Source organism: Melozone crissalis, unplaced genomic scaffold (genome assembly GCF_028551555.1).
Source record: "Melozone crissalis strain CALT ecotype California unplaced genomic scaffold, PUWL_Pcris_2 ptg000056l_1, whole genome shotgun sequence".
NCBI classification, from domain to species: Eukaryota; Metazoa; Chordata; class Aves; order Passeriformes; family Passerellidae; genus Melozone; species Melozone crissalis.
In genome coordinates, this window is record NW_026535834.1 from 7,715,662 (window position 1) to 7,742,946 (window position 27,285).

The 27,285-nt window shown below is 41.2% G+C and overlaps 1 protein-coding gene across 2 annotated transcripts; it reads left to right on the forward strand.

Annotated features, from left to right (window-relative positions):
* The first annotated feature begins 1,465 nt into the window (after window positions 1-1,465).
* WDHD1 (WD repeat and HMG-box DNA binding protein 1) lies at window positions 1,466-27,285 on the forward strand. 2 transcript variants are annotated; one of them, XM_054286795.1, is made up of 25 exons: window positions 1,466-1,542; window positions 2,515-2,626; window positions 4,619-4,770; window positions 6,699-6,810; window positions 7,348-7,398; window positions 8,497-8,592; window positions 9,983-10,075; window positions 10,969-11,075; window positions 12,034-12,169; window positions 12,324-12,516; window positions 12,690-12,880; window positions 13,511-13,695; window positions 15,485-15,726; window positions 16,218-16,355; window positions 17,250-17,406; window positions 19,053-19,167; window positions 20,446-20,577; window positions 21,049-21,269; window positions 22,935-23,062; window positions 23,681-23,740; window positions 24,544-24,587; window positions 24,724-24,882; window positions 25,262-25,401; window positions 26,375-26,510; window positions 27,079-27,285. In XM_054286795.1, exons 1-25 carry the CDS (start codon window positions 1,466-1,468, stop codon window positions 27,277-27,279), a joined length of 3,378 nt encoding a protein of 1,125 aa, XP_054142770.1. In that variant the 3' UTR covers window positions 27,280-27,285. The 2 variants fall into 2 exon arrangements, with proteins under 2 accessions (XP_054142770.1, XP_054142771.1); XM_054286796.1 differs by having other exon boundaries at window positions 23,684-23,740.

Here is a 27,285-nt window from a genome sequence, read left to right on the forward strand (position 1 = left end):
CCGGGACCGAGTCCCCCCGGGGGACAGCGCTGACCCCGCTCCGAGCACCGCGGTGACAGAGGGCGGGCCCCCGGCCACCCCCCACCGGTGACCGGAGACCCGGTCCGAGCCCCCCGGGGACTGACAGGGCGCAGCCCCGAGCCCCGCCGGTGACAGGAGACCCCGATTTCCGCGGCTCACCCCCGCCTGCCGCCCCTCAGCCCCGTCCCCGCCGGCCCGGCCCCAGCTCACCCCGCTCTGTCTCTGTCCCCAGCCGGTGCCGGCGGGCTCTGCGCTGCCAGCCGCGGCCCCTCACCCGGCCGCCGCCGCCGCCATCCCCGCTGCCGGGGCCGCCCCGCGCCCGCCCCGGCCCCGCCCCGGCGCTGACGGCTCGGGCCCGGCCCAGCGAGGGCGGAGCGGCGGCGGCGGGCGCGGGAAGGCTCGAACCGGCGGCGGGGCCCGCGGTGAGCGGCGGGAGGGACAGGGACAGGGAGGGATGGCGGTTGCGGCCCCACCGGGACCCTGCGGGACCTTTCCGGAGCGGGGGCAGCCGCGGGGAACGGGGATCCCTGCCGGGGTCTGGCGGGCGGCCTCTCCGGCCTGCCCTGGGGCGGCCGAGGGAGAGGCCCCGGCGTGCCAGGCCCCTCCGGGCCTCGGTAACCCGGGCTCGCATCGCCGTGGCGTCCCCATGCTCACATCCCCAATCCCTGTGACCCCATCCCCGCGGAGTCCCCATGCTCACACCCCCAATCCCTGTGTCCCATCCCCGCGGAGTCCCCATGCTCACACCCCCAATCCCTGTGACCCCATCCCCGCAGTGTCCCCATCCTCACACCCCCTGTCCCTGTGTCCCCATCCTCACGGTGTCCCCATCCTCACACCCCCTATCCCTGTGTCCCCATCCTCACGGTGTCCCCATCTCCTATCCCTGCGATATCCCCATCCCTGAAATGTCACCCTCCCTACAGTGTCCCCATCTCCCGCCCCGTGACCTCATCAGCGTGTCCCTCATCCCCGCAATATCCAATGTCCCCATCTTCTATCCTCATGTCTATTTCCCGATGCCCCCATCCTTGTGGCTCCCCCGACCCCCTGTCCCCATCACCACGATGTCAGTGTTCCTCTCGTCCTACGTCCCTGTCATCCCTACAGTGTCCCCATCTCCTGTCCCCATGACCTCATCAGTGTGTCCTCATCTCCCGTTCCCGTGCCCCCATCCCTGCGATGTCACCATTTCTGCAGTGTCCCCTGCTCCCCTCCCAGCTATGTCCCCATTCCCATGTCCTCATCCCCACAGTGTCCTCATCTCCCACCCTGTGTCCCCATCCCCTTGGTGTTCCCAGCCCATGTCCCCATCCCTGCAGGTGGGTGTCCCAGCAGCTCTCACCTTGACCCCCCATGTGATGCTCTTCCCGAAGTGTTTCCCTTTAATTGATGTTATTTCTCCTCTTTTTTCCTGTCCATGAGCAGACAGGTGGGAGCAGAGATGCCATCAAAGCAGAAGCCAATGCGGTATGGCCACACCGAGGGACACACCGATGTCTGCTTCGATGACACCGGCAGGTAACAGAGCCAAGAGAGGCCTGGGCTTGTTCCTGTCTCATGCTTTCCCAGCAGTTTGGTGTTAGGAAAAAATTCCTCTCTAAAAGAGTGATCAGCCATTGGCACAGGCTGCCCAGGGCAGTGGTGGAGTCCCCATCTCTGGGGGGATTTAAAAGCTGTGTGGATGTGGCACTTGGGGACACAGATTGGTGACCTTGGCAGTGCTGGGGGAATGGTTGGACTGGATGATCTTAGAGGGCTTTTTCAATCTGAGTGATTCTGTAAGTTTCTATATCAGCCACTGCTGTGTGAGACACTGGGATGGATTTATGGCTTGGCATGGTTCAGGAAATCCTTTGAGTTTTGCCTGTGCTGACAACTGGCTGTGTGACATATTTAGGTGCTCTGATTTTAGAAGTGATTGATTTATAACTTAAATATAAGCATATATATATATCCCCATGTGTATACATATATATAGTAAGTATTATATATTTAAAAACTCTATGTGCACATTTTATGAGAGTGACTTCATAGATTTTAGCAGAAATCAGTGTAGTGTGGGAGTAAATACGTTTATGTATGCACTAAGAAATTAAAAATACAGTTGAAGGAAAGCAATATTGGGATTGCTATATTTTCATCTCTTCCTTGTGGTAGTTCTTGAATGTATAAATAAAAACTATATATCTAGTATTAAAATACAAACTATATATTTAGCAATACCTTTTTATAGACTGAAAAGTAAACTAAAAAAAAAACCCAAGCCCTCTCAAAACAAACTCAGGATATCCACCTTATATACTGGTTATGGTTAAAGTACCTATTATTTTATTCCTTTCTTAAGTTCATTATCATTGCAAAGACAGTTCATAAGAGATGGTCTGGTAACAATCCCTTGAAACCACAAAAAGCCTTGTTTGGCATTCCAACCAAATGCTTCAAAAAGGATGCAGATTCCTGGATGTTAACAGATCCTGTGTCTTTCCACAGCTGCATTGTGACTTGTGGCAGTGATGGAGATGTTAGGATTTGGGAAAACCTGGATGATGATGATCCAAAGTCCATTAATGTGGGAGAAAAGGCCTACTCATGTGCTCTAAAGGTAGGGTTGTTAACACAGCTGCTCACAGTTGTGGATCTTCCTCCAGATTCTGGATCTTCCTCCAGATTCTGGATCTGCCAGCTCAGGTTTATTGTTACCTCTGTGGGTAACAATAAACAGGAATTACCTCTGACAATTCATTCTACCCCATACACAGTTATAGAGGAATTATAACTTACATTAAACTTCTGTAATGCTTTTTTTCCTCCTCTTCTTCCTTCACATTCAGTTATATTAATTTCTGACTTTGATCTCCTTTCTGAGAAACAAACCCAGCAGATTAAGCTAATTATTCAGTGAACTTTTTAAGCTGTTTCAGTGTTTTCTCACCATGTGAGTTGCAAGAATTTTCCCAGCATAGGATGTGATCATCAAGTATTAGGAAGAAAGCCAAGAGGTTGTTTTATGTGTTAAAGTCCAAGGAGTTATAATCTGTATTAATCAAAACTTGCTTTCACAAAGTGAGTAATGGTTTGGTAACACCTTTTTTTTTAATAATTGGTTGATGTTTTGCTCTCAAAATTGTTGTTTGGCCTAAAGATGCCTCTGACCCCGTGTCCCTGAAGTGAGAAGATTTATATAATAGAAAATAATTATTTTTACTATGCATGTTCATGTATTTAGCTTGAGAATTGTCACATTTTTCCCTTCATGTCCATTTTTTTTATATTGCATTAATCATAGTGGGTCTAAAATGTCTTTGTGGCAATTTTAGAAGAGAAAACTTCCAGAAGTCTACATCAGTTCTACAAATATTGTGTATTTAACCTGGCAGTGATAAAGAGAAAATTTAAGATAATTTTTCAACTACTTGTGATTTTGTAGAGGAGGATGAAAGAAGAAATAAATGAGTATTAACATATTTGTATTGCATTATAAGAATTATAATGTGAAGTCTTATTCAGAATTACTGCCTTAATGGAATCCTCTTTCTAATGTCCTTTTTAACATACCTCATATACATGTAAAATCTATTTTCATCATTGATTTTTAGGATATTTTGCTGTAGATTCCCGTCACATTAATTATTGTTTCACAGACCAAGTGAGGTGACTTGAATGGGTTCTCTTAGCAAATCAGTGGCAGAGCCAGAAATTGCTAAATCTGTTAAAGAAAAGATGAGGAAAAATCCTGGAAAAAAATTGAAAAAGGTGCTCCTAGTTTTGAAGGATGTTTTATTTTTAAGCAGTGGGAGACTTAAATGTCAGGAAATCCTTTTTCAAAAATTACCCATCATTAATGAAATGCAATGAGGGACTGTTTTGAGATGTTGTAATCTAGGTAATAAATCAAATCTCTTATTTTTTTAGGTTATTCCCTACTGACTGCTGTTTCCTTTACCTTCAGGATTTTTTACTATAATTTTATATACCTTAGCAAAAAACCCCAACCACAATACTGCCCCCCCCCAAAAAAAATACACACAATAAAAAAGAAAATATGAAATTTCTTTACATTTATTTTAAAGTTTTACTGGTGTGTACAACTGGAGAATAGTATTGTCACTCAAACAGGTATTATTTTCCAAGAATGGGATAATTATTTCTTTTATTTTGCACTTTTAAAAATCTGGATTAATTTTTAGTAAACATCTGCCTTCTGTTTTCTGCAAAGAACTGAGCTATAGTTGATGAACTTCTCATCTTTCCCTGGTGGAATTTAACTGAGAATTCCAGTCCAAGGGTGCCCTCTCCTGATGCTGCAGCAGATCTAAATATCATGCAAGTTAGTTTGGTTAAAGTGATAAATTATTGAAGTTACTATGTTTGTCTATATTTTTGGGTGGAAAAAATATGAGTTAAAAAGTATTTCCTGTACTACTTTTACTATCAGACCTTTTTGAAATGGATAAATGAATGAATGAATAAATGAATGAAATGAATAAATAAATGAATAATTGGACAAAATATTTGGGACATCAGAGCGGGATTTTTGTCTCTGTGGCATAAATGTGTTTTTAGTGACAGATTTTGTGTCTGATTTTGTTGTCAGAATGGAAGGCTGATCACTGCAGTCTCCAACAACACTGTCCAGATCCACACATTTCCTGAGGGAGCTCCAGATGGGATCCTCACTCGTTTCACCATGCCTGCCAACCATGTCACCTTTAGTCCTGATGGCACCAAAGTTGCTGCTGGCTCCAGGTACTGTGTGAGGAAAAACTCTGCAGCCCTTCAGAATCTGGAAATTTCCTCCCAGGCTGGTTGTTACCAACGAGGTCATGAACCCACAAACCTCTGAGGGCTGGAAAATGCCTTCAAGGGGGTGGAGGGGAAGAAAGGAATGAAGAGGAGTTTAGGAAACAATGCTCTGGGAGATACTTGATCCACCAAGTAGTTTTACATGGGAGTCTGGTGTTGTGCAATAATTTCTTTCCTTTAGGAGCCTTGAGTGTTTTCAGCTCAGGTGTTCACCTTTCTGGATGTCCCCTCTCAGGGATGGTTTTGTCACAGGGAGCTGAGGATGATGTCCCTGCTGCTCAGGATCATGGGGCTGCAGATGAATGTGCACATCTAAAAGTTAGATTGCCTCTGATTTGTGTGAGAGCTTTGAGTCATTCTCTGGCGTAAGCATCACTGATCTGCCAAATGATAACAGATGACACTTTCAAGACTTGCCTGAGGGGAATTTAATATGTAGTTTAGCTCTTTTCTTAGGGCAGCATGTGTGCTTTTGCAGAATACACTCTAGTGCTTTAACAGAGGAAGCAAAATAGCCAACAGGCAATGGGTTTTTTGTGGGTTGTTTTCATGTATTTAAGGCTCAGGTGATTCTTAATTGGATTTGGTGAACTCTTTGGGCAGTCATAGCTAATTCAAACTGCCTGCTTGCCTCTCTTCTGGAATTTTGCTCCACAGGGGAGATGGCAGGGATCTGCTTCCTGACTCCTCTAAGGGTGAATTGAACCAGAAAAGCATTTTGGATGAACGTGCTGTGAACTCTGGCAGCAGCTCCAGCAGAACTGGGAGGCTGGGCAGTAACCAGTGTAATCTCCAAATCTGACAGGGATCATGGCTTTGGGCCCTGTGCCAGTGCTTGTTTCTGAGAGAACAGCTCTGCCCCAGGATCCAGCTTTGATTAGAGAGATTAGGCAGACAGCAAACTCTTTGCTGTTTCTAAAACTTTTATAACCCCCCCAGAACTCCTGCAGCCTGGCTGGGGCTCCCACGTTTTCAGGAAAAAGAGCTCACAAGACTGTCAGGCCACCCCTCACTGAGGTCTTTGTGTACCCCTAAAGGAGAATGGTGAAAGCCATGAAGTGTGGGAGTGCAGCTGAGAAGAATTGCTTTTATTTGTCCCAGATTTCTCTGTTTTTACATGAAATCTTCAAACTTCAGTTGTATATAAATTTAACATCCAACTGGCTGCCAAAGTTCTCGTGAGCTACATGGAAAAGATTAAAAGTAATGGTTAACCTTATAGAACTAGATCCTAAAATGAAATTTCTGAGGGTATTGCAATGAAGTTTCAGAGGGAGTGGTACTGGAAGTTTATCACAGGAGCTCTTTGTCTTAGGATTGATATTGTGAGTTAAACTGCAGCATTGGCTGCAATTTTGGAAGAAGGAATTAAATTGTTACAATTCCCTTATTGTATCTGATACACTAAATAGTCTTAAAAATCCTGTTAAAAAGTCACATAAAATAAACTACTTGCACCATCTTATTTTTAAAAGATACTTGGCCAAATAATTATATTAATGAATATTGGTCCCACTCAGTAGATACTTCTTGTTAAATCATCAGCTCTCTGGTATCTGAGCAGATTTTTATTAGATCATGTAGAATATAATATTGAAGAGATATATGGTCTGTGTGGGCATAATATCTTTTTCAAAAAACAACCATATTTTATGGATTTTGACATGAACAAAAATAATTTTCTGCTAAAACCAGTCTGGCCTGACTCCTATTGTAACAATCCTCAAGATTCTCATTTTCCATTACATCATATATTGTTGAGAGCTGTAACTTCCCCAAAAGATATTTAATGCCTATTTTTATTGCCATAAACCCGTAGTTTGTCATTGTTAATAGCAATGTTAACAATTTTATGTCATTGTCATCTGCAGTGACTTTATGATCAAAGTTGTGGAGGTGACTGATAGCAGCAAGCAGAAAACATTCCGAGGGCACGATGCTCCTGTGTTAAGCCTTTCTTTTGACCCCAAGAATGTTTACCTGGTAAAAATAAACTTTTCTTATTTGCTTTCTGCTTTGAATCTCATTTTCCTTGGGGTTGGGGGGGGAAATTAGATTTTTTTTTTTACCAGAAAAACCAACCAGTGGCTGGGCAGATGAGACAATTTCATTTCATCTGACCTTGCTGGTGGTGGAGTCTGTCACAACTTGTTGCCTCCCAGGAGAACTCAGTCTGTGCTTTACTAATCAGTTACTGTCTGTGTTCTTTTGGAATCTAATTTAGAGGAGGAAAGGTGCCTCACTAAAGATATGTAACATTAATTTTGAGCCTCTTTTGCAAATAAATAGCTCACTTGAAGTATGAGGGTTTGTAATTACAGCAGCTTGGAGCTGAGTACAGCTCCAGGATGACAGCATTGGAAATTTTTAAATCTTAAAGTGGTTTAAACAGAGAGGTTTTCTTAAAACTGCCTGTGTATCCTGTGTGTGTGGCATTGGTTGTAGGGATTTTTCAATTCTGCAGCATTAATTTCTCCATGTCTTTAATTATTAATTTGTTTACTCCGTTCTCTCACCGAGGCCTCGGCGAGCTGTGATGGTTCTGTCAGAGTCTGGAGCATTGCAGATCAGGTAAAGGCTGCCCTTTCCATGTGAAATCTTTTCTAAGCAATCCAGGATTTCACAGACAGCAGGAAGAGCTGGACTGAAATAACCCTCCTGGAGTAGGATTTTCCTTTTGGGGATGAAATCTAGCTGCACTTCACAGAATACTTCTCTCTGCTTCTGGGAGAAATTCCAAAACCTGATTATGAAATGTTGCCTGGGTAGCTGTGTTTTGTTCTTCCTGCCTGTGAAATCCCTGATTCCTTCTGTTCATCTCTTCTAATTGGCCAACACTACAAGTGCCAAGGACAAAATGAGGATAGCAACTGACATCAGAGTCCTCATTTCAGAATTTCAGCACTGAGGAATTTTGATTATAATAAACATTTTATTAACTGTAGTAAACACATTTAGCCTCTGCTCTTAGAACTCTAAGGAACTTGAGAATTTCAGGTGAAGGCTTTAATAAGGCAGTTCTGCATATGGGTATGGAATTAGCTTTGCTGAATGCCACTGACTGGAATAAGAATCCCTGTGGAATTATTCCTGTAAGTGCAGTTGAAAATATCCCCCCCACACTTGTGGCTTGCTCCTTTTTTATGACACAAGCATAGTTGTGTGAAATTTCACGTTCCAGACTGACAGTGGCTGCTTCTGGGGAAATAACATTGAGAATGTTCCAGGGTTGGGGCAGTTTGATGCATGAATCTGTGCTGGGATTTGAGATTACAGCCATTCATTCTTTCTACAGCTGGGACCATATTCAGGCTGTGCTGTGTCACCTTGCTGCAGTTGATCTGGGTTTGACAAATGCATTTTGGCCAGATTTCTCTATAACCTAATAATAGATGGGCTCATTTGTTCTGTACTTGGTTAAAAATACATGTTCTGTGATCTTATTTCTGTTACAAGTAGTTTTATTGTCGTTAAAATAGCTTCAGGGCTACATGGACAAATTATTTTTAAGGCAGTATGTACTACTGTATTTTTATGAAAGAGATTATTTCAGTTCAGATATATTTCTTCCTTTTGGTTTTTTTCCCCACTCAAATCCTTTAAGAATTTGTCCTAACCAGCAGATTTTTGCTGAGCTAAAAAGCTTATTTTTTAAAATTTTGTTTTCAGACATGCACAACAAGCTGGCTGCTGCTGCAGAAATGTAATGATGTGATAAATGCTAAATCAATCTGCAGGCTTGCCTGGCAACCTGGCACTGGCAAGGTAAGTGACATTCTTTTATCACATCTTAATCCTTCTTTTGCCTCTGGTAGAATTCAGTCTGGGCAAGCCCAAATTGCACCTCCTGAGAGTAAAGAGAATATTTGGGGTAAAGTTCCCTTTTAGGAAACATAAAAAGCTGGAAATGGCTCCTTGTTTAAGCTCCAGACTGAGTTTGGCAGGAGTTCAGCTGTCAGCCCTAACCAGCATTGAACAGTCTTGCTGTGCTTGAATAGGAAGGAACATTGTACACGAGGGAAGTAATCAAATTGAGCACAACAGAGCATCAAAGCAGTCCTGTCCTCCTCTGCTTGGAGTCAATTTTGCTCTAGTCAGTAAATATTTCCTCAGTAAGTTCCTCCCTTTCTTTTCACCTGAAGATCAAAGTTGCAGCCAGGTGGGGTTGGTGTCTTCTCCCAGGTCACAAACATCAGGACAAGAGGAAATGGCCTCAGTTTGCATCAGGGCAGGTTTAGGTTGGATATTGGGGAAAATTTCTTCACCAAAAGGGTTGTCAGACATGGCCCAGCTGCCCAGGGCAGTGGTGGAGTCCCCATCCCTGGAGGGGTTTAAAAACTGTGTGGATGTGGCACTTGGGGACAGGGGACAGTGGTGAAGATGACACTGTCACATTAATGGTTGGACTTGATGACCTTAGAGGGCTTTTCCAACCCAAGTGATTCCATGATTCTTCAAAGTCCCTGGCTGCTATGACAGTGTTATGTATCAATTTTCCATGGAAGAGTGAATGTCACCCTCAGTACAAATTGTTTCAATATCCATATTGCATAAAACCAAATACTTTGCATTTTTTAATTCTTCACACACACATGTATTCAAAATGTAAGCAGCTGTCTTGCTTCTCTTACAAAGCAAATTGTTGGAATCCTAACAAAAACAGATCCTAAAGAAATAACCAGCCAGTAAAATCAATGTAGTTTTATGGAAAGGGAAATGAGCTGGTTTAGGAATCAGCTATTCAAATCAGATTTATTGAGAAATTGTATCCTGATCAAAAGGAGTTTGGGGAGGGAGGTAAAGGATCACCTAAGTCTTGTGCTCAGGGCATTGAAAACTATGTGTATGTGTGTGTGTCATGTTTTGATAAATAAGAACCTATAACCTTATGGTGCAGTTTTCTGCCAGAAGGAAATTAAGATTACAGTAAAAACAGGCATGTTTTGCTCTGTTGCCTGTGGAAAGCATTAAAGAACCTTGTAATTTAAATTACTTCAGCTTGCTCTCTCAGTTGGCATGGTTGGGATGTTAGAAAGCTGTTAAATCCTGAGGCAGTCACATCTGTGAGGCTCCTGAATGAGGGAAATGTGCAGCTTGAGTGTTCTGTTTGACAGGTAACTTGTTCTAAATGGTGTAATATTTTTCCTTTGAGCAGCTGCTGGCAGTTCCTGTAGATAAAGTTGTTGAACTGTTCAGAAGAGAGACCTGGGATAGTCAATTTGATCTGTCAGATGCCTCCATCACACAGGTAGGTGCAGAAACCAGGGGCTTGTTAAATACTCTGCAATTTAAATCTTATTCTGCTAAAAATTGTCTTCTGCACAGTACCTCTCCCTGGCCCCCTTCTCTTGGTAATTATTGTTCACATTTTCTGTTTAATTTCTGCTTTCTGTGGGAAAACAGGGCAGAGATGCTGAGTGGTGTCAAACACCTCCATGTGATTCCCCTCCTTCATTTTTAGTAACCCACCAGGTCTCTGAAGTCTCCTGGTGACTCACCCACTGCAGCTGAAGAACATCTGTTTCCACAAATTGCTCTAAATACAGAGCTTTTTAGAGAAAATGTCAGGAGTATTATTTCTGTATGGAGCAGAGATGTCACTTGCTCACTTTCTATTTTATTGAGCTGAAATTTAGTAGACCTGACTGTGCCACCTTCTTTCTTTTGGTCTCACTGTGTACTTGGGAATTTTTGGGTTGAAGATAATCACCTCCTAGTGTTATTAAGATGCAGAACACACAGCCTTGGATTTTAATTTGTGGGACTGCATGAAGTTCAAAATAAATAAAGCAATGTTTAGTGCTGAGTTTGCAAAATACACTCTGCTTCTTCCTGCATGTCTAGAATTGGGTTTTGTTTGGCCTCATGGCACTGTTTAATGCCAGAAGATGCATATTCTGAAACAAAAATATGTGTGCTATCTTAAAGAGTGTTTTTTTAAAAGCTACCATTTTTATAATAATTTTTAAAGAAAAAGAGTTGCTTAACCCCATCCCATATACAGGAGGCTGAATATAGTCTGCTAAAGATGATTACTAATATTTTTATTCCAGAATATCTGTCTGTTTTAAGCGCCAGAATAGGAATGCTGGGCATGCATTGGTTAGTTTTTATTATAATTTGTTTTATTTTTTTCCTTAGCCCTTGAATGTTGTGGTCTGGTCTCCCTGTGGGCAGTTCCTGGCAGCTGGAAGTGTGGATGGGAATTTAGTGGTGTGGAATGTGGAAACCCAGCAGTGCATAGAGAGGTATTCAGTGTTGTTCCATAAATCCCCAAATTCATCTCTTTTTCTCAAAATAGAATTTTATGGTCTTTTCTGTGCAACTTTTTTGGTGCAAATGCAGAACTCTGCCTCTTGAAAAACTCTGAGATTTTCAGTGTTCTGGTTTTCCAGGCACCTTAGGGAAGGGACTTGAATGTGGATTTTGTTCAAATCCCAGAATCTTTCTTTTTGTGTATATCTGTTATTATTTTTGAAACTGATGATTGATTAAAGGATAGCTTTGATGGAAACAAATTTTCCTCTCACCCCAGGCCCCAGTAACAAGTTTTCTAGAGGGAAAGGGAAACACAGCTCAGTCAGTCAGCCATCCTCACCTGTAGGCCAAAAAGGACAGACTGGCAAATGCAATTTAGTTAATTAAAGCTCTTAAAGAACCCTAAATATCCCCCCAGTTAAAATCAAAGGTGTTATTAAATGAGGTAGAGAAGAAGAGAATTATCTGAATATTCTGTGTAAGAAACATGATTGTAACTGCAATCCCTATGTTAAGAATTATTGACAGATTATGTAAATAATTAATGGGATGATTTTTGTAAGCATAAAGGGTGGAAAAGATAGAGGATTAATTTCTCAGTTTATTCAAGAGAAACAAATAATGTTCTTTCTATGACTGGATGGTTCTGGAATAAATGAGTGCTGAGGAGTTCTTTTGTCTTCTAAATGTGTATCAGGAAGCTGTTGTTTTAAGAATATGATTCTGATTGATTTTTAAACCTTAAATTATTTTATTCATAGAAAAGGAAGACTTGCTCTATTTTTATAGCAACTGTTTACTCTGAAGTTGGCCTATTAATTATCTTATTATGTGTAATATCACTTTCTTGTACTAAATAAAAATTACCTCTTTTTGCAATAACTCTTGGAGGGGAAGGTTCTGCCCTGAGGAGCTTACTAAAATCCATTATTTTCATATTCTTTTTAGGATGAAGCATGAGAAAAAATACTCAATTTGTGGACTGGCATGGCACCCTAAATATAAGCAAATTGCTTACACAGACAATGAAGGAAATCTGGGGCTGTTGGAAAATATTGGTGATGTAGAGAAGCCAAATGACAAGGTGCTCAGTGCCAATGACTTCTTGAATTAATATCATTATTTAGGTTATGTGGAACACTTTGTTTTGTGCTTTACAAGTTCCCTCTTGTGTGTTAATTTATTTCTTGAGTTGCATTCCAAAGGAAGTTCTGTGCTGATGGCTGATCTGCTTGTAGGTTGCCAGTGCAGTGGCCAAAGACTACAATGATCTGTTTGATGGAGATGATGATGATTATTTAAATGGGGATGTGATTGAGCCACCTTCTTCCCCAAAAACTGGAGATCATGAGGATGATGCTGATGACCTTATGCAGCCCCCAGGCCACGTGAGACGGGCAGTAATTGATGATGATGATGATAACTCACTAGGTACACAATGAACTGATTTTCCAGAGCTCTTTTACTGGGATGATCTTTTAGCATCCTCCACTCAGATATATTCTGCTTTGTTTTTCCAGAGAAATCTTGACCGTTTTAAATTTTTTTAACCTGTATTGTGTCATAATACTGTGTGTGAGATTATTTTATTTTTCTACTTCTAGATATTGGGTTGATAAAAGCTAGTTCCAGTCTTCTTGAGAAGGAGGATGATGGTGATGATCAGCCTGGTGGCTTTTCAGCTTTGCCACCATCATCTGCACAGCAGCCTTTCTATGATGGGCCAATGCCAACCCCCAGGCAAAAGCCCTTCCAGTCTGGCTCCACTCCTGTGCATCTGATGCATCGATTCATGGTAAATCTGTGTGGTTATTTAGATTTAGATGCTGGTTATTTAGATTTAAAATGCTAATTTTGTATTTAATATTGTCCGTTTCATGTCACGTTTTAATCTAATCCAATATTTCTTAATACTTTACAGTGTGAAGCTAAATAATGGAAAGTAGCTTTGTTTTCATGCAAGGACTCCATAATGTTTTGCTTTACATTTCAGTTGCTTTAGAAATAAATACTTTGCTTTGAGATAAAATCAAGCTAAGCAGTTTGTACCTGTGCTACTCAATTCTAGCAAATTGAGTAGCATGGGGAAAAAAGTAGTTTTAAGTCAGAACTGTGGATAATTTTGTGCTGTTAAGACTTGTATGTTAATCATTCACTATTTCTTTCTATCTGCAAGTTCTTTACACTTAATTTGGTGGGGAGAAAGATGGCTGAGCAGTAAGAGTGAAACTACTTTCTGCCTAATTCAGCCATCTTAGGAACCACAAGTCCTGATTTCACAGGTCTCCAATCTTTCTCCAGCCTGCCACCCACTCTGGTTCCAGATAAAATAATTACAACAGGCTGGGTTAGGGCAGTAGATCTGCTGGATTTAGCACATTTGATTTGATGGGTTTCTCTGGCTGTGTGTGGTTCCTTCTGCCAGGTGTGGAATTCGGTCGGAATCATTCGCTGCTACAACGACGAGCAGGACAACGCCATAGACATCGAGTTCCACGACACCTCTGTGCACCATGCCACCCACCTGCCCAACTCCCTGGGCCACACCATGGCTGACCTCTCCACTGAAGCCATCCTGCTGGCCTGTGAGAGCACAGAGGAGCTTGCAAGGTAAGTCATGGCCTTGCTCTTCAAAACCCATAACAGGGAGCTGCTTTTAACTTGTTTCAAGTATTTCGGCTTTTGTTGTCGGCTTCTATCAATTCTGAGCTTTTTGGGTTTTGAGCATGCTTTTTATTTATGGGTGTCTTGGTTTGAAAAGACAGGTGTCTACTGAGGAAGACAGGAGCCTTCCTTGAAATGGAAAATGCAAACCCCCTCCCTCTGAATTGTTATAATTTTGAAATTAGGCGAAGATATGGGAATAGGAATAACAGTTCTTTACTAGGATAACTAAAAATACAAATGCAATATTACAAACAAACAAGCAAAAAACCAAAAACAAACAAAAAATACACTGATAGAGTCAAGGCATGCCCTGCCCCTTGTGTGTCAGGGAGGTGTCCCAGCCCCATCCCAGGGGGGCTCAGCCCTCCTGCAGTGCCAGCTGTGACTCTGCTGCAGCAGGGATCCTGCACAAGGGGGGAGTTTTCCTCTGCAGCTCCAGGGCTGCTGCAGATGGGCCTGGGCTCCCTCTGGCAATGCAGGGCAGCAGAAAGCTGCTCCTCTGGCAATGCAGCGGGCAAAGGCTGCTGGGGTGTCCCAAACCTCAGATTGGATCCAGGTAGGAATGCTTGGCTCCTCCCCTGGGCGGAGCATCTCCCCATGGGATGCTGGGATTGGATCAGCCCTGCAGGGACACTCAGTGGCCATGGACAGCAGAGATCTCCTGGAGGGAGGGTTGGCTGTGGGAGAGATAAAGAAAAAACTGCCCAATGAACAGAGGATATCTGCCTCACCTCTGACAGATGGGAATAGAATATACACCCAGCTAAACCTGAGACAATGGGACCACTCTCAATGGAATTTTAGCTTTCACCTACTGGAGACTTCAAGAGTATTGAAAAATGTAACCTGTTTCTTAAGATTTTCTTCCTAATTCCTTTTCCAAATGTATGTATACTGGAAAGTACACAATGCAGGCTCAAAGGAAATGAACAACAATTTTTCAATCTGCTCAGACCAAAGATCAATCATAAGGGTTCAGCTATTTCTTTTCACACTGTTGCTAAGAAGATATTTGGAGATACCCATAAGAATTTCAAGTGTGAAGAAGACAAGTTTATGAAAACCACAGAAAGATTTAAGCAGCTGGGCCAGCTAAACTCTGTTCTTGCATTTAAGAACAATTTCAACAGTATTTTATTGTTGATTTCTGTAGAAATATCTTGAGGAAAGAGCTTTTTTATTATTTTCACACGTACAGCCTTGTAGTAAGTTGAAAAGCAACTTTTAAAAGTATTATTTGTTACATATTGATTGTCTCATTTTGAAAGTGTCAGTGTTTTCAGTGTCAGTGTTTTCCTCAGTGGAAATGGGTAACCTCTCAAAAGGCACCATGTCTGTGGATTGGTCATAGGCAGTTTTCAATTATTAAGAACTGAAGTTTCTAATGTTTTTTCCCTTTGAAAGACAGCATAACATGAATGACTTCTAATGAGGGCTGACATTCAGGGTGCCAAGGAGGACATTTAGCTGCTTCCATCTAAAAAAATCTCTCAGACCTTTCAACTCTTTCTGCTTCAGGCTTTAGAGACTTTAAATCTACAGTGCTGGTCAAGCTGCCTCTTCAGTTTTTGAGTAATAAGAGCAACACCTTTGCAAATGACCACTTGAAATTTGTAGTGCCACCTGTAGTTCCATCAGAGATCTCTGACAAAAATTTATTTTACTGGTGTATTTTCCGATATTGTATTTACTTCATGTTGAGATGTTTGTTTGTTCTTTGTCTCTGCCTTAGCAAGCTGCACTGCATCCATTTTGGCTCCTGGGATGCCAACAAGGAGTGGACAGTGGATATGCCAAAGGATGAAGAGATTGAGGCCATCTGTCTGGGTCAGGGCTGGGCTGCCTGTGCCACCAGTGCCCTCCTGGTCCGTGTGTTCACAGTTGGAGGAGTCCAGAAGGAGATCTTCAGTCTCCCAGGCCCAGTGGTGTCCATGGCAGGACATGGAGAGCAGCTGATGCTTGTTTATCACAGAGGTAATTTCTCTCTTTGTTTCTTTTTTAAACTGGGATTGTTTTCAATCCTCACCTCTCACAGCTTCACACACTGGTTCATTTGTTTGTAATCACCAGAGTGTTTTCTTCTTCTTTTCTTCATGGTGTTTGTCTTTTTCCTCTTCTTTTGTCCTTTTACAAGCACATCCATCACAACCCACAGACCTGTGACTTCTGACAGCAGAGCCTGTGTTTAATATTGGGATGCTGAGATTAAACTGTGGGGAAGGGGAGCATTTTGCAACAATGAAATTAATAAATTAAATTTGGATTTCAGATGTGCCAGAAGGAATTACTACAGGAAATTAAGGAAGTTGTTGTTATGCACATCTTGTGTGTCCAAAATATCAAATACTTGTGTGTCTGACAGTGGTATCCATGGGTAATGCTGCATTAGAATTCATTTTTGATTCAAAACTAATTTAGCCAATTCTTCTGTTTTCTAACACAATCATTGAACAACTTCTTCCTAGGTACTGGGTTTGATGGGGACCAGTGCCTTGGGGTACAGCTGATGGAGCTAGGAATGAAGAAAAGACAGATTTTGCATGGAGACCCTCTTTCCCTGACAAGGAAATCCTATTTGGTGTGGGTTGGATTCTCTGCAGAAGGTATGAACACCTGCATGAGAGAAATACTGACACTGCTGGGGGGATTGCAGGAAAGCTGGAGAGGGACTTTGGGCTAGACAAGGAGGAATGGCTTCAAACTGCCAGAGGGATTTTGGGAAGGAATTCTTCCCTGTGAGGGTGGGCAGGCCCTGGCACAGGGTGCCCAGAGCAGCTGTGGCTGCCCCTGGATCCCTGGAAGTGTCCAAGGCCAGGCTGGACAGGGCTTGGAGCAGCCTGGGATAGTGGAAGGTGTCCCTGCCATGGCAGGGGGTGGAAAAAGATAATTTTTAACATCCGTTCCAACCCAAACCATCCTGCTATTGTATGGACAAGTTTGGCTAATTAATGCCCTTTTAATAATGTAGATCTCAGGAATTGGACTTTTTCTTCCAATCTCCTCAACAGCAAAATTCTATTTTTATATTCTTTCAATATATTTATCAGAAGTCTTTAATATTTTCCCATTCCAATGCTATCAGAACTTGTTCTCCTGATTGCTTTTCCTGCTCAGCCAATAGAAATAAACTGTTAATACACCATAAGAGCACCCCAACCCCTTAAAGTTGGTAGCTTTTATAATAAACATAAAAAGTAATTGTATAATAGCTGATTTCCTTTGGGAATCTGCCCAAGCAGTATAAATAAGTTCGATTTCTCCATAAAATATTTAAATTTGGAGCCTGTCAGTTGGCCCGCAGTGGTGCTGGCTGACAGAAGGTGGCGCATCTCTCCAAGGAAACTGCCTTTGCCAAACTGATTCTGCTGCTTTTGGGAGAGAGGATATCTATCTGAAATATGTAAACCATCATTTCCCAGCTGTACCCACCACTCCAAACCTGGCTGGGCTGTAATTTGCTGCCTGTCAGAGGAAATTCTCTCATTTGTCCCCAACAGGAACCCCTTGTTACGTGGATTCCGAGGGAATCGTGCGGATGCTGAACCGAGGGCTTGGCAATACCTGGGTTCCAGTGTGCAGCACCAGAGAGCATTGCAAAGGGAAATATGATCATTACTGGGTCGTTGGCATCCATGAAAATCCCCAGCAGCTCAGGTTAGATAATTCATGCTTTGTTTGTCTTGGTTTTTCAATCCTAGAGAATCCTTTTCAATCCCTTTTTACAAGACTGCAAACTTCAGCTGGTGCTGAAACAGGTGCCTGGTAAATATTCACAGCAAATGGTAACTCCCCAAATGGAATTCTGCATGGAGGATTCTTTATAAACTGGCTTTGAGTAACTCATTAGAGTTTTCTAATTTGTGACTGATTAATTGACTCAGAGGTGTGTGTGCACTTTATTGACACATTCATAAAACTGCATTTTGCTAGAGAAACTGTCTGAAGTTATGGTGGCTGTTGGACATCTACTTCTCCTTTTGATGGTTTTGGTTGTTTTTTCTTTTTTTTCCCCAAGTTTTTTGGGGTTCTTGGTATCTTTTTTCCCCTTTTTTGACTTTGAAAATAATCCACTCCTGTAACTCATCTACATCATCAGACATAGATAAATCAGAGCTGTCTGTTATTACATTAATATTTAAACTTTGACCTTGAAGAGCCATTTTGGATTTAAAATTGCTCAAATATTCAGCTGAAAGCTAACCATTTCTTTATAAAATGTTATACTGGTGTGTCTAAATAACTGTTTCTCTTTAGTGTGACATGTGTGCTGGACATTTTGTTGCTAAGCTTTATTTGTAGCAGTTTTTATTCAGCGGTCTGTGTCCTTTTCCTGCCAGGGCAGAATCCATCGGCTCACATATTTTATTGAAGTTTAGACTCTCATGCTTTACTATATACAGACAATTTTAGAGTTTGGTGGGAGACTGAATTTTATTAAAACTTATGTGGCATTCTTCATAATACACTGTTTTTTTGGAATAAGGGAAATAATTTGATACCTCTGTTAAAATGTCACTTCCCTGCCTGTTTTTCCCTCCAAATCATTATGTTTGCCTCCAGAAAATTCACCAAAAATGTGCAGGTCACATCACATTGATAAGATGGTCAACTGTGAGTCTCTCATCCTGAGTTTTTCCTTCTATTCCAAGAAAGATGGTGCTATTCTCTGAGTTGTTAAGAACATTTTACTCAAAGCCAGCAGCATAATGAAGATAAGGAGGGGGAGGGTTGTTGTAGAAACACCACATGCCTTAATTAAGAGATAGCCAGAACACTGATGCTTCCTGTTCTTTTTTTTTCAAGTCTCTGGAACAGCAGCTTAGAAACCCAGATGTTTTTGTCAATGCTGCATTGGTGCTGCAGGAAACACAGCTCTTCCCCAGTCAATGGTTTGCTTAAGTGATTGTTACCAGAAATTACTCCTTAAATATAATAAAGCAATAAGTCTGTCCCTTCAGTTGCTCAGTGGTTTCTGATTTTAATATATTGCATTTACTCTTTGTGGCAGCTGTTAAATCAAACATTCTGTGAGATCAAGATCAGAGTGTGTTATGTGCCACATTTGGAGTTTAAAGTGTGAACAAGAGCAACGTGTGCCTGGCTGGTTTTGAACACTTTTCTTGCTTGCCATGGGAAGATTACCCTTTTTCATGCAATCTTACACATTGCTGTATTTAAACCAGTCATTTAATTGCTACTTTCCAAAGGACAAATCCTCTTGAAGTTTCTTGCTGCTTGGGAGGCCTGGTTTGGATGTGGAACCTGTGGTGAGTGTGGCTGTGTTTTGTTTCTGTGCCCAGGTGCATCCCCTGTAAAGGAGCTCGCTTCCCTCCCACCCTGCCACGACCTGCTGTAGCAATCCTGCCTTTCAAACTCCCTTATTGCCAAGTGGAAACAGAGAAGGGACAGATGGAGGTATGGAATGGTGGGGAGTCCACAGCTGGGAGGCTCAGGTGTCCCTGGAGTGGGGATGATACAAGAGGAACAGTGCAAACCCTGAGTCAAACACGTGGCCAAGGGGTTATTTGGGTTCAGTGTTCTCTGGTTTGGTTCACAACTGTTCCTAGAAGAGCACAAAATAAAACTGGCAGAGCTGATGCAAAGCTGTATTTACACATTATCTGTTTCTGACCACTGAAGTCTTTCTTATCTTGTTTTTTAATGGGTTGTGATACCAGATTTGGGGATCCCAGTCAAGGTGCCCTTGATTATGTCTGGATTTTACTATTTTAATAATAACAAAATTTCTTAAAGATATACTAAGTATCCAAATTCATAATCACTGAAAACACAGGTCTTCGGGCTTGGCTTATTGAGAGGTGTGTTGTAACAAGATGTGCCTGTGGACAACTTCTAGACAAAGAACTGGTTTTATCCTTCTTTTTTATTGGTTCTAGTATTTCAAACTTGTGGTGCTCAGCTGTAATGCACAAAAGAGAAATGAACATAAAATTCTAAACTCAGCCTTTGAAGAGTTGAATGCTATTTAAAATTTATTCTCTTTGATAGAAGTGTAGATAAAAATTTTCAATAGTAAACACCCTGACATTTTTAATGAATTCTCCTTCATTTGGTTAAGTGTTTTGTTCTTTATCTGGGAGTTTGCCATTCCTCCCTCTACCCAAAATAATGGGATGAGAATGCCAGGAACTGTTGATTTGGCTTGAGGGAATATGTGTAGGTAAAGAAAAGTTATTCTAATACATCTGATGAAAACATACTGCTTTTGAATAAGTTTATAATTATTTTGAACAAGGCTAGCCTGTTCTAATAGCCATACTTGTATTATAGTTTTTATTTGTGTTTCTCAGATAAACTTCTAAGTTTACTGAGTTATTCTGGAACGCTTTCAGCTTGCTGTAGGACAGCAGATAAAATGATTTGTTCTAGAATTGTCTATCCTGATAGTACATTGGTGAACATGTAGCTTTCATTCTGTTGCAAGCCTGTAATATAAATGGAATTCAAAATGCATGGCAACGGTTTGGATCAGTTTGTGTAAGTGTGGTTGTTCTCCATCTTTTCCTTGGTAGCATGGACTTGAAGGAGAATTCTCTGCCCCTCACCCTCATTATCAGAGGAAAGGAATGTTTCAGAATAAGTGGATAAAATCCATTGTAAATTATTAGGCATTGTGTATGGACTGTTTTTCCCCTCTGAATTCCAACACTGATCCTTCTCCCTTTATTTCAGGAGCAGTACTGGCGTTCAGTTTTGTTTCATGGCTACATGGATTACTTGTCAAAAAATGGATATGAATTTGATGAAAATGCAAAAAATCAGGCAGTGAAAGAACAGCAGGAACTTCTAATGAAGCTGTTTGCTGTAAGTACAAATACATAACAGAAAGAATCCGTAAGATTTATTCCTGAGACTGGAGGTGCTAAGGGCCAGGTTGGACAGGGCTTGGAACAACCTGGGATAGTGGAAGGTGTCCCTGCCTGTGGCAGGGGGTTGGAATGAGATGAGCTTTAAGTTCTCTTTCAACCCAAACCATTTTATGATTCTATAATTTATTTGTAGATGGCATCTGATGTAAATGCTGATGTGATTCTTCTTCTTAGGAGTCTGGCTGGTGATTGGCAACCAGCTGGTTCAGACTGATAAAAGGTGGGCTGCAGTGTGAAGGGTGGGGGAAGAAAGAAATAACAAAGCTTTTTCTTTGATCTGTAGCTCATGATTATTAGTGTCTTATCTTTATTCATTCACTCCACCAAGACCATGATGTGCTACTCGTGGAGTGTTGAGGGAGTGTGGAGGTGAGGTGTGTGACTCCCCAGGCTCCCTCTCTTGCAGCTCTCCTGTAAGCTGGAGCGCGAGTCGCGCTGCGTGGAGCTGGCTGGGCTCATGACCCACAGCGTGCTCAGTCTGGCCATCAAATACGCCTCCCGCTCCCGCAGGCTCAACCTGGCCCAGCTCCTCAGTGAGGTGGCTGTGGAAAAAGCCTCAGAGCTGGCAGCAGCACAGCAGGATGAGGAGGAGGAAGAGGATTTCCGAAAGCGCTCGAGCACTGGGTAAGGCGAATTTCCGTGGCTAAAAACTGGGATGGGTTTTGCTGCTCTGTTGAGGTTTTGATGCATTTCTGTAGCCCACAGTTTGCAGGGTATTTGTGGGCTAAGTCCCTGAACTTTCTGTGGCCCACAGTTTGCAGGGTGTTTGTGGGTGAAGTGACAGCTCGAGTTGCTCTGCTTGGCAATGATACTTGTGGAATGACACATCCTTGCTGGTGTCTCGTGAGGGTTCATTAGTCCCAGGAAATGGGACAGCACAGAGGGAAATATCTGCACTCCTCACTTCCTGTGTGCTGTGTCCAGCAGCCTCAGAGCCAAAGCAGGCTCAGTGCTAAGTTGCTCTGACTGGAATTTTCTCTTCCCACATTTCCCTACCTTTGGTTAACTCCCACCTATTTTTTTTCCCTCTTTGTCTCAATCTCTCAATCTCAATTCATTCCACACCTGTTTTAAAATCCTATCTTTCTCCACCCATCCCTTTTTTTCAATATCCCATCTCAGTTAATTTTATTTAGTCTTATTCCCCCCTAACTAATCCCAGCTCCTCAAACCTATGGAACATATTACAGGTTGGCTTTGTATTTTTTTCCTCTTTGTGCTATCAATCTTTCCTCTCCTACCTGAATCTGCTTTGTATAACGTGATGAGGCAAAAGGTGTGTGTTTGTGTCTTGGTGGTTTTTTTTTTTTAATTGTTATGGGGTTACTTTTTAACATATTTAAATTCATAATAATAATAACATATATTTATATTCATTTATGTAATATTGTTGAAAGCAATGTCTTCCTATAGTAATTTTATGTATGAAGTTTGAGACTTATTTAAGCAAAAGGAAGTGATAAGTCCCTGAATTTATCTGTAGCCTTTCCCTTATTCTTCTGTGTTAAACTGCTCAGTCAAAACTAATTTCTGAATAGTCTGGCTTGTTCTTCTGGATCCTGTGTGGAAGCTTTAATCCCATGTCTGCAACTTCAGCCACTCTGAGGGCTAAAATACATCACCAACATTATGTTGTTCTTAGTGCCAGAATAATCTAATACTGATTGTTTTGGTTGAAAGAAATGGGCCTTTTGTTTTTGTATATTATACAGATTTTGGTAATTGGCAAATTTTAGGAGGAAAATGCAAGAATTGTACATCCTACTATATTGGAAATTTAGAGAATAATTGGATTAAATGTTCAAACTTGATGCCTTCAGTATGAAATTATATATCCATTATATATATAATATATATATATACATACATATATTATATATATGTATATATATTATATATATAATGGATATATAATAGAATACATATATACAGTATATATGAATATACTGTGTGTATATTCATGGATGCAGAAAAAGTAATTGATAATACTGGACGTATATGTGTTTACATGGAGATTAGAGAAGATCTTTAATATTTGCATTTATATTTGTTGCAAAATGTTTTGGCAATAAAATTATGGAGCGGTTAATGAATCTTTAATCGTCACAGTTTAATCAAGGTATAATGCACATAAATGCCAAATGTTGTTGTCCTTATTGCCTAAATTAGGTAAGTGAGCTTGCTATCTGTTGTTTCAGTTTTCCTTCTGACTTGGTGACCATTTCCTTTCTGTTGAATTCCTTCCTTTAGTTCAATATTCCATCTCACTTTATTTTATTTAAAATTTTGTTCCAGCAGCTCTGCCACCAAGTGGGGGCAGCTGCCAGGCAGGAATGTTCAGCAGGACCAAGAAGTGGAAGATGAGGAAGAACCTGATGCCTGTGAGGAAGCAGAAGAAACCCCAGAAGTGCATAAAGAGAGTAAGAAAAATATATTCTCTGAATAGACTGGGAGTTATCCAGAAAGCTTTTGCAGACTTAATAAGGAATTAAGTGGCTCCATATTCCAGCCTGTGCCTGCAGTGACTGCAGAGAAACAAGTTCACAGTGTGTCATCTGCTGTGTCACAGCTGTGTGTGCTTTGTATCCATTAGAGGGGCCCTGGGGGATTTTTTCCTGTTGCTTGATTTTATTCCTAAAGGACTGGCTCACCTTCTAATCAGTTACTTTGATTTCAGCTCCAGTCTTGCAGGAGGTAGATTGATAGATGAGTAGTTTGAGCACACTTTAAGGAATAAGCTTAAGGTTTAAGAAATAAATTTACAGCTCTAAATCAAGGTAGAGGTGACAGATGTTTTTGTAAAAGTGTTTGTACTGTCTGATAATTTAACTGTAATCATGGAATCACAGAATGGGCTTGAAGGGACCTTAAAGATCATCCAGTTGCAGCCCTGCTGCCAAGGGCAGGGACACCTTCCTCTAGAACAAGTTGCTGAAGCCCCATCCTTCCTTACTTGTCAGCTTGGTTTGATTTTTTAAAAAAGAATTTATGCTACAGTATTTTATTGTATTTAAATATGTTCTCCTTTCCTTTTTCAGAAGAGCCAAATGGTTTCTCCAAAGGTGTCACTTCAGCAGAGGTGACTACTCCAAAGCCTGGTGAGTAAATAATTCATTCCAGGATAAAAGGATGACACCTTTGTCATTCTTCATAAATCTCCTCCTGTTTTTTATCCTTTATTTTCCCATTACTACCTAAATTTAGTGCATAACAGTGTTGTCAAATGGTAAATTCACAGAATCATGGGATGGCTTAGATTGGAAGGGACCTTAAAGCTCATTCCAGCCCCCTGCCATGAGCAGGGACACTTTCCACTATCCCAGGCTGCTCCAAGCCCTGTCCAGCCTGCCCTGCTCACACAGATTGTTTTTAAGAGGTTCCCTCTTCCTGTCCTCAGTACCTAATGGTGTTCACAGCACTGCTCTGATTGCCTCAGCTGTGCCAAATGCTGAATCAGTGCCAGCCTGGCTGTGCCATGAAGGCTTTCTTTGGGACAAGGGAGGAATGAGGACACTGATCAATGGATTTGTTTCACTACCCACAGGCACATTAATTACTTGCAAAGCAGAGTGAGAAATCCTGAGCTAGAGCTGTGAGTGTGGGCAGGCAGGGGCAGAATGTGACCTCCTGCAACCTGCCAACCCTTGAGCAAGAATAATAGGAGTGGAAACGGATTTGGGAGTGGAGGAAGTACTGGGTCTTCCTCTGGGTTTGTATTTTAAGCTGTTGGTCCTGTGTGGCATTTCTGATAACTAAGAATAGCTGAGCACATACAGCATAACCTTCACAGGGTTATTAAAGTGTCTTTCTACTCCTCTAAAATGTGCACATTGCCTCAAAGATTTGGGAATATGTGTGAGTGCACACATTTTTACATTCTTTTTTCTCTCCTGTGAAGCAGCTCTGGTTGCATCCAGCAGCAGAGGACGGGTGAATCCATTTAAGGTGAGAATTTTGCAGCTTCGATTGTGATGCTCTGGAAACCACAACAGATTCTGTCTGCAGTTTCCAATATAACAGATACCTTGGAGGGGAACATGACAGAAAATAAATAAAACACCTATTTTCTTTGTTTTGCTAGGTGTCATCCAGCAAAAAGGAGCCAGTGGTCCCCTCAGGAAATGTTTTGGACAATATGACCAAATACTCAAAGAAAACATCTTCATCTGGCAGCCGAGCTGCAGACAAGCAGAACCCTCCAGTAATAAAGCCTCTGACTCCCAAACCCAAGACCAAGCAGGTAATGTTTGTAGCCTTTCTTGCATCATTTCAGTGAGGAAAGAACAAAAAATGGAATTTTACCAGCTTTTATCAAGTATGAAACCCTGTGAGTAAAGCAGCTTAGATAGCAGAATTCATTAAAGCATAGTGCAAAGACTATGACAGCACATAAAAACAGCAGAAAAAATCAATTTTAGAAATTAATTTCTGTGCTGAGTCTTGTGCTTTTATTTGAAATAATGTAAACATCTGCTGTGCTGAATTGGATGGACTAGATACTCTATTAATGCAATTATTATGTCTTTAGGAAAGGCTTGGGGTTTGTTAGGCTACATGTTACATGTTGTCTGAGAATGAGGTGATTTGACTTTTTTCTTTCTTATTCTCCATTTCTGTAGGCTTCAGCTGCCTCCTTCTTCCAGCCCCGCACACCTGCATCTAATCCTGGGGAAAAAACAGTGGAAGAAAGAGAAGAAAAAGCAGGAAATGAGTCCCAGGAAGCCAAAGTCACTGCACAGGAAAACAGTGAAAACAGAAGGTGAGAGACACTTGCATCTCAGTGCCATATTCCAGTTTTGATAGAAATGCAAGTCCAAAATCTGTTTTATTTCTGAAGATGCTGCACTTGCCAAAGAAAAATAACATGAAGATTAAAGTTTAGCTCACAATTTGTCACATTTGTGAACCCACTTGAAAAATGTTGGAGGGAATAATAAATGAGCAGTTCAAAATATAATTTTGAGGCTCTAAGCAACAATTTTTGCCTTGATACTGCTTGTAATGACCTTTGATAAATGAAACCATGCTGCTGTGACAGTCCCAAGCATAGGAAATAGTGAAAATTTCAACAGCTCTAGAAAATCACAAACAAAATCACAAAGAAAATCTCAAAGCTAAGGGTCTTATGTGAAAGAGTAAAACCTTTATTTTGGTGGGATTTTTTTAAAGAGAAGGTCCACAAAATCTTCAGTCACCTGAGGAGCTCATCTCTTCCTGGTTGAGGCTCTCATCTGTCATGTTCCTGGGAAGCAGATGTATTTCCTAACAACCCCAATCCTCATGAAAGCTGCATTATTCCAATCATGTTTCATTTAGGCTTCATTTAGCTGAGGAAGATGAAGGTAATTATTACTCTTTTGGGCTGGCATTCTTTCAGTTAACCTTTACAGATGATGTTCTACAACAAGTGGCAAGGAGAGCTGTGAGAAATGAATGTGCTCTATTTTTAGCTTGATGGGACCCTGTCAGAAAGGGAGAGAACCATTATGCTTTGTCATTCTAAAAATGTTAATCTCCATATATTTATCACAGTTTTAATAAAAATGCTTGGCTTAGTCTTGCCTTGTCAGCATGTTCTGAGAGCATCCTGCATGGGAGAGAGGAGGCTGCTGCCCTGAGAGGTCTTCTGAGAGCAAAAATACCACTTAGGTGCTGCTCAGAGATGTTGTTTTGGGAGGATGTGGTTTTCCTATAATCTTCTTAACCAGACAGTTTTTGTGTGCTTGCTTTAGACCAAGGACAGGTTTCCAGATGTGGCTAGAGGAGAACAGAGCAAACATTTTGACAGATAATCCTGATCTGAATGAAGCAGAGGTAATAAAAGAAGGAATGAGTCGATTTAGAATGCTGACATCAGAGGAAAGGATGGTAAGAAAACATTCTCTAATTCTGTGGGTTTGATACTTTTTTTCCTCTCCAGTGAATCCCTGGGTTATTTTCAGTTAGGATTTTTTTTTCCAGAAATTCCTCTTTATGGATTTCAATTTTTAATTGTGCCATGATCTATGACTTATAATTTATGAAAATATAAACTGAATTATAAGCAATATCAAAAAGCAGCTTTTCCAAAATGAGGCTTGTGAGAGGAAGGTAATCAATAAACAAATAACAAAAGGAATGAGTTCAAAGTCACATAGCCAGGCTTAATTCACTGGGGATTAAATTTGTTCTCATTTAACTTGTTGAATCTTTTGGGTTTCTCATTTCTCCAGAAAGACAATTTAAAGCTTCAATTTCATACACAGTTTCAGAAGAAGTTCAGTTGTGAAGGAGAATGTTGTTAGAAAAAAGGAAAGAGAAGAAATAGTTCCTTACTTAATCCCTACTAGTTCATCACAGGAATTATTTCAGTACCTAAAAATCAGATTAACAATGTGTATAAAACTAAGTGGTGAGTTTTGGGACCTAATTTGGAGTTTTCTGTTTTCCTTCAAAGGTGTGGACTGAGAAAGCAAGAGGAGGAAGAGTCGATGACTCAGCAGAAGACAAAAAGAGGAAACGTCCCCCAGCTGAGGAAGATGAGGTGAAGAAGAGCCAGGAGCAGAAATCTGAGGACACAAATGTATCCAAAAAATCCAAGCCTTTAGATCCATCCACAAACAACAGATTGTCAGCTTTTGCCTTCAAGCAGAGCTAGATGAGG

Bases quoted from the DNA above. Each gene is read 5' to 3' on its own strand.
- WDHD1 (XM_054286795.1), top strand. From the start codon at position 1,466: ATGCCATCAAAGCAGAAGCCAATGCGGTATGGCCACACCGAGGGACAC. The intron at 12,170-12,323 runs GTGCTCAGTGCC...ATCTGCTTGTAG, and splicing joins TAGAGAAGCCAAATGACAAG to GTTGCCAGTGCAGTGGCCAA. The intron at 24,883-25,261 runs GTAATGTTTGTA...CCATTTCTGTAG, and splicing joins CCAAACCCAAGACCAAGCAG to GCTTCAGCTGCCTCCTTCTT.